The 7,500-nt window shown below is 49.7% G+C and overlaps 1 protein-coding gene across 5 annotated transcripts in view; it reads left to right on the forward strand.

Annotated features, from left to right (window-relative positions):
* abcg2b (ATP-binding cassette, sub-family G (WHITE), member 2b) overlaps positions 1-7,500 on the forward strand; it is a 35,086-nt gene that overhangs the window by 23,109 nt on the left and 4,477 nt on the right. For all 5 annotated transcript variants that reach the window (XM_082958478.1, XM_082958479.1, XM_082958482.1 and 2 more), the window contains 3 exons: positions 1,428-1,526; positions 5,406-5,566; positions 5,843-5,994. In XM_082958478.1, the coding sequence (XP_082814604.1) occupies positions 1,428-1,526; positions 5,406-5,566; positions 5,843-5,994 (412 nt within the window). The remainder of the gene's footprint in view (positions 1-1,427; positions 1,527-5,405; positions 5,567-5,842; positions 5,995-7,500) is intronic.

Consider the following 7,500-nt stretch of genomic DNA (forward strand, 5'->3'; position numbering starts at 1 on the left):
TTGCAGGGTATCACTGTTGTTGTTGTTGTTGTTGTTGTTGTGTTGCAGGGTATCACTGTTGTTGTTGTTGTTGTTGTGTTGTTGTTGTTGTTGTGGTGCAGGGTATCACTGTTGTTGTTGTTGTTGTGTTGCAGGGTATCACTGTTGTTGTTGTTGTTGTTGTGGTGCAGGGTATCATTGTTGTTGTTGTTGTTGTTGTGTTGCAGGGCATCACTGTTGTTGTTGTTGTGTTCCAGGGTATCACTGTTGTTGTTGTTGTGTTGCAGGGTATCACTGTTGTTGTTGTTGTTGTTGTGTTGCAGGGTATCACTGTTGTTGTTGTTGTTGTGTTGCAGGGTATCACTGTTGTTGATGTTGTTGTTGTTGTGTTGCAGGGTATCACTGTTGTTGATGTTGTTGTGTTGCAGGGCATCACTGTTGTTGTTCTTGTTGTGGTGCAGGGTATCACTGTTGTTGTTGTTGTTGTGTTGCAGGGTATCACTGTTGTTGATGTTGTTGTTGTTGTGTTGCAGGGTATCACTGTTGTTGATGTTGTTGTGTTGCAGGGCATCACTGTTGTTGTTGTTGTTGTGTTGCAGGGTATCACTGTTGTTGTTGTTATTGTGTTGCAGGGCATCACTGTGGTTATTGTTGTTGTTGTTGTGTTGCAGGGTATCATTGTTGTTGTTGTTGTTGTGTTGTAGGGTATCACTTTTGTTGTTGTTGTTGTTGTGTTGCAGGGTATCACTGTTGTTGTTGTTGTTGTTGTGTTGCAGGGTATCACTGTTGTTGTTGTTGTTGTGTTGCAGGGTATCACTGTTGTTGTTGTTGTTGTGTTGCAGGGTATCACTGTTGTTGTTGTTGTGTTGTAGGTTATCACTGTTGTTGTTGTTGTTGTTGTGTTGCAGGGTATCACTGTTGTTGTTGTTGTGTTGCAGGGTATCACTGTTGTTGATGTTGTTGTTGTTGTGTTGCAGGGTATCACTGTTGTTGTTGTTGTGTTGCAGGGTGTCACTGTTGTTGTTGTTGTTGTGTTGCAGGGTATCACTGTTGTTGTTGTTGTGTTGCAGGGTATCACTGTTGTTGATGTTGTTGTTGTTGTGTTGCAGGGTATCACTGTTGTTGTTGTTGTGTTGCAGGGTGTCACTGTTGTTGTTGTTGTTCTGTTGTAGGGTATCACTGTTGTTGATGTTGTTGTTGTTGTGTTGCAGGGTATCACTGTTGATGTTGTTGTGTTGCAGGGCATCACTGTTGTTGTTGTTGTGTTGCAGGGTATCACTGTTGTTGTTGTTGTTCTGTTGTAGGGTATCACTGTTGTTGTTGTTGTTGTTGTTGTGTTGCAGGGTATCACTGTTGTTGATGTTGTTGTTGTGTTGCAGGGCATCACTGTTGTTGATGTTGTTGTTGTGTTGCAGGGCATCACTGCTGTTGTTGTTGTTGTGTTGCAGGGTATCACTGTGAGCCGTTCAACAACCCATCTGACTTCTTCCTAGACATCACTAACGGAGAGGCTCAGTCTACACTGGACATCACTTCATTTAACTATGGTACCCTTACCCCTGTAGACACTAACCCCTACAGACCCTAACCCCTGTAGACACTAACCCCTGTAGACACTAACCCCTACAGACCCTAACCCCTACAGACCCTAACCCCTGTAGACACTAACCCCTACAGACCCTAACCCCTGTAGACCCTAACCCCTACAGAACCTAACCCCTGTAGACCCTAACCCCTGTAGACACTAACCCCTGTAGACACTAACCCCTGTAGACACTAACCCCTACAGACCCTAACCCCTACAGACACTAACCCCTGCAGACCCTAACCCCTACAGACCCTAACCCCTACAGACACTAACCCCTACAGACCCTAACCCCTACAGACACTAACCCCTGTAGACCCTAACCCCTACAGACACTAACCACTACAGACACTAACCTTTACAGTCCCTAACCTCTACAGTACCTAACCCCATACAGACACTAACCCCTGTAGACACTAACCCATGTAGACCCTAACCCCTACAGACCCTAACCACTACAGACCCTAACCCCTACAGTCCCTAACCCCTGTAGACACTAACCCCTACAGACCCTAACCCCTACAGACACTAACCCCTACAGACCCTAACCCCTACAGACCCTAACCCCTACAGTCCCTAACCCCTACAGTCCCTAACCCCTACAGTCCCTAACCCCTACAGTCCCTAACCCCTGTAGACCCTAACCCCTACAGACACTAACCCCTACAGACCCTAACCCCTACAGACCCTAACCCCTACAGACCCTAACCCCTGTAGACCCTAACCCCATAGACCCAAACCCCTATAGACCTTAACCCCTGTAGACCCTAACCCCTACAGACCCTAACCCCATAGACCCTAACCCCTACAGACCCTAACCCCTACAGACCCTAACCCCTACAGACCCTAACCCCATAGACCCTAACCCCTACAGACCCTATCCCCTACAGACCCTAACCCCTGTAGACCCTAACCCCTATAGACCCTAACCCCTGTAGACACTAACCCCTACAGTCCCTAACCCCTACAGACACTAACCCCTGTAGACCCTAACCCCTACAGACCCTAACCCCTGTAGACCCTAACCCCTATAGACCCTAACCCCTGTAGACACTAACCGCTGTAGACACTAACCCCTACAGACCGTAACCCCTGTAGACCCTAACCCCTGTAGACACTAACCCCTGTAGACACTAACCCCTGTAGACACTAACCCCTGTAGACCCTAACCCCTACAGACCCTAACCCCATAGACACTAACCCCTACAGTCCCTAACCCCTACAGACACTAACCCCTGTAGACACTAACCCCTACAGACCCTAACCCCTACAGTCCCTAACCCCTGTAGACCCTAACCCCTACAGTCCCTAGCCCCTACAGACCCTAACCCCTACAGACACTAACCCCTACAGACACTAACCCCTGTAGACACTAACCCCTGTAGACCCTAACCCCTACAGACACTAACCCCTACAGACCCTAACCCCTGTAGACACTAACCCCTGTAGACACTAACCCCTACAGACCCTAACCCCTACGGTCCCTAACCCCTGTAGACCCTAACCCCTACAGTCCCTAACCCCTACAGACCCTAACCCCTACAGACACTAACCCCTACAGACCCTAACCCCTGTAGACACTAACCCCTGTAGACACTAACCCCTACAGACCCTAACCCCTACAGTCCCTAACCCCTGTAGACCCTAACCCCTACAGTCCCTAACCCCTACAGACCCTAACCCCTACAGTCCCTAACCCCTACAGTCCCTAACCCCTACAGACCCTAACCCCTACAGACCCTAACCCCTACAGACCCTAACCCCTACAGTCCCTAACCCCTACAGACCCTAACCCCTACAGTCCCAACCCCTGTAGACCCTAACCCCTACAGTCCCTAACCCCTGTAGACCCTAACCCCTACAGTCCCTAACCCCTACAGACCCTAACCCCTACAGTCCCAACCCCAGTAGACCCTAACCCCTACAGTCCCTAACCCCTACAGTCCCTAACCCCTGTAGACACTAACCCCTACAGACACTAACCCCTACAGACCGTAACCCCTATAGACCCTAACCCATGTAGACACTAACCCCTACAGACCCTAACCCCTACAGACCCTAACCCCTACAGACCCTAACCCCTACAGACCCTAACCCCTGTAGACCCTAACCCCTACAGACCCTAACCCCTACAGACCCTAACCCCTACAGACACTAACCCCTACAGACACTAACCCCTACAGACCCTAACCCCTACAGACCCTAACCCCTACATTCCCTAACCCCTACAGACCCTAACCCCTATAGACCCTAACCCCTGTAGACATTAACCCCTACAGTCCCTAACCCCTACAGTCCCTAACCCCTATAGACCCTTACCCCTGTACACACTAACGCCTACAGTCCCTAACCCCTGTAGACCCTAACCCCTACAGTCCATAACCCCTACAGACCCTAACCTCAACAGAGCCTACCCCCTGTAGACCCTAACCCCTGTAGACCCTAACCCCTACAGACCCTAACCCCTATAGACCCTAACCCCTACAGACACTAACCCCTGTAGACCCTAACCCCTATAGACACTAACCCCTGTAGACCCTAACCCCTGTAGACACTAACCCCTGTAGACATTAACCCCTACAGACCCTAACCCCTACAGACACTAACCCCTACAGACACTAACCCCTACAGACCCTAACCGCTACAGACCCTAACCCCTGTAGACACTAACCCCTACAGACCGTAACCCTATAGACACTAACCCCTGTAGACACTAACCCCTACAGATCCTAACCCCATAGACCCAAACCCCTGTAGACCCTAACCCCTGTAGACCCTAAACCCTACAGACCCTAACCCCTTCAGACCCTAACCCCTTCAGACCCTAACCCCTACAGACCCTAACCCCTACAGACACTAACCCCTACAGACACTAACCCCTGTAGACACTAACCCCTGTAGACACTAACCCCTGTAGACACTAACCCCTACAGACCCTAAACCCTACTGACCCTACCAGGTCAGCTAATCACTGAGCTCTGTCTGAACCCGCACAGCGAGAGTTCTAACCCCTGTAGACACTAACCCCTGTAGACCCCAACCCCTACAGACTCTAACCCCTACAGACCCTAAGCCCTACAGACCCTAACCCCTGTAGACCCTAACCCCTGTAGACCCTAACCCCTACAGACCCTAACCCCTATAGACACTAACCCCTGTAGACACTAACCCCTACAGACCCTAACCCCAAAAACACTAACCCCTACAGTCCCTAACCCCTACAGACACTAACCCCTGTAGACACTAACCCCTACAGTCCCTAACCCCTACAGACACTAACCCCTGTAGACACTAACCCCTACAGACCCTAACCCCTACAGTCCCTAACCCCTGTAGACCCTAACCCCTACAGTCCCTAACCCCTACAGACCCTAACCCCTACAGACACTAACCCCTGTAGACACTAACCCCTGTAGACACTAACCCCTGTAGACCCTAACCCCTACAGACACTAACCCCTACAGACCCTAACCCCTGTAGACCCTAACCCCTACAGACCCTAACCCCTACAGACACTAACCCCTGTAGACACTAACCCCTACAGACCGTAACCCCTATAGACACTAACCCCTGTAGACACTAACCCCTACAGACACTAACCCCATAGACCCAAACCCCTGTAGACCCTAACCCCTGTAGACTCTAAACCCTTCAGACCCTAACCCCTACAGACACTAACCCCTACAGACACTAACCCCTGTAGACACTAACCCCCACAGACCGTAACCCCTGTAGACACTAACCCCTGTAGACACTAACCCCTGTAGACACTAACCCCTGTAGACACTAACCCCTATAGACCCTAAACCCTACTGACCCTAACCTCTCCTCCCCTCTCTAGAGGAGAACTGTGACAACAGCAACCTTCTGGCAGTGAGCTACAGACAGTCGGCTCAGTACCAGAGGGTGGTGGAGGAGCTGGACCATTTGACCCAGGGTCTGGAGGGAGGGGTTGGAGGTCAGGGACAGAAGGCCGACTACGTCACCTCCTTCTGGTACCAGGTCAGCTAATCACTGAGCTCTGTCTGAACCCGCACAGCGAGAGTTCTAGAACTATAGAGTGGAGGATTCTAGAACTGTAGAGCTGAGAGTTAATATGGAGTGTTTGTGTGTTTGTTTGTGTGCTCTGAGTTTATCATTAATTAAGTTGTAAACTCATGATGAACTTTGGGCAACCTTGCACTGTATGAAAAGTGTTCTCTAGATGTGTGGTTGTGTATTATTATATCATGTGTTGTAGAGGAGGATAGTGTGTGACTGTGTGTATGTGTTCTGTAGATAAGGATAGTGTGTGGTCGTACGGTGATGAACTCTCTCAGGAACCCCCAGACATCGTACGCTCAGCTTGCCCTTAACATCTTCTTCGCTCTGCTGGTCGGCCTCATCTACTACCAGATCCCCCTGACTCTACCTGAAGCCCTACAGAACAGGTACCTGTCTGTCTGTCTGTCTGTCTGTCTGTCTGTCTGTCTGTCTGTCTGTCTGTCTGTCTGTCTGTCTGTCTGTCTGTCTGTCTGTCTGTCTGTCTGTCTGTCTGTCTGTCTGTCTGTCTGTCTGTCTGTCTGTCTGTCTGTCTGTCTGTCTGTCTGTCTGTCTCACAGTGCAGCAGTATCTAACAGGTAATATATAACAAATTCCACAACAAAACCTGATACACACAATCTAGTAAAGGAATGGGATGAGAATATATACATATAAATATATGGATGAGCAGTGACAGAGCGGCTAAGATGCAATAGATAGTAAAGAATAGATAGTGTAGGATGCAGTATACAGTATATACTTAAGAGATAAGAAATGCAAGATATGTAGTGTTCCATTTATTAAAGTGGTCAATGATATCAAGTCTGTAGGTAGGCAGCCACCTCTCTGTGCTAGTGATGGCTATATAACAGTCTGATCGCCTTGAGATGAAAGCTGTTTTTCAATCTCTCTGTCCCAGCTTTGATGCACCTGTACTGACCTCGCCTTCTGGATGGAAGCGGGGTGAACAGGCAGTGGCTCGTGTGGTTGTTGCCCTTAATGATCTTTATAGCATTCCTGTGACATCGGGTGCTGTAGGTGTCCTGGAGGGCAGGTAGTTTGCCCTCGGTGATGCGTTGTTCAGACTGCACTATCATCTGGAGAGCCTTGCGGTTGTGGGCGGTGCAGTTGCCATACCAGGCGGTGATGCAACCCAACAGGATGCTCTCAATTGTGCATCTGTAAAAGTTTGTGAGGGTTTTAGGTGCCAAGCCAAATTTCTCCAGCCTCCTGAGGTTGAAGAGGCGCTATTGCGCCTTCTTCACCACACTGTTTGTGTGCGTGGACCATTTCAGTTTGTCGGTGATATGTACACAGAGGAACTTAAAACTTTCCACCTTCTCCACTGCTGTCCTGTCGATGTGGATATGGGGGTGCTCCCTTTGCTGTTTCCTGAAGTCCACAATCATCTCTTTTGTTTTGTTGACATTGAGTGAGAGGTTATTTTCCTGACACCACACTCCGAGGGCCCTCACCTTCTCCTTGTAGGATGTCTCGTTGTTGTTGGTAATCAAGTCTACCACTGTAGTGTCATCTGCAACTTGATGATTGAGTTGGAGGCGTGCATGGCCACGCAGTCATGGGTGAACAGGGAGTACAGGAGCGGGCTGAGCATGCACCCTTGTGGGGCCCCAGTGTTGAGGATCAGCGGAGTGGAGATGTTGTTTCCTACCTTCACCACCTGGGGGCGGCCCGTCAGGAAGTCCAGGACCCAGTTGCACATGGCAGGGGTTGAGACCCATGGACTCCAGCTTAATGATGAGCTTGGAGGGTACTATGCTGTTGAATGCTGAGCGGTAGTCAATGAACAGCATTTGTTCATAGGTATTCCTCTTGTCCAGATGGATTAGGGCAGTGGGCAGTGTGATGGCGATTGCATCGTCTGTGGACCTATTGGGGCGGTAAGAAAATTG

The sequence above is a fragment of the Salmo salar genome, chromosome 12, assembly GCF_965601325.2.
Source record: "Salmo salar chromosome 12, fSalSal1, whole genome shotgun sequence".
Lineage (NCBI taxonomy): Eukaryota > Metazoa > Chordata > Actinopteri > Salmoniformes > Salmonidae > Salmo > Salmo salar.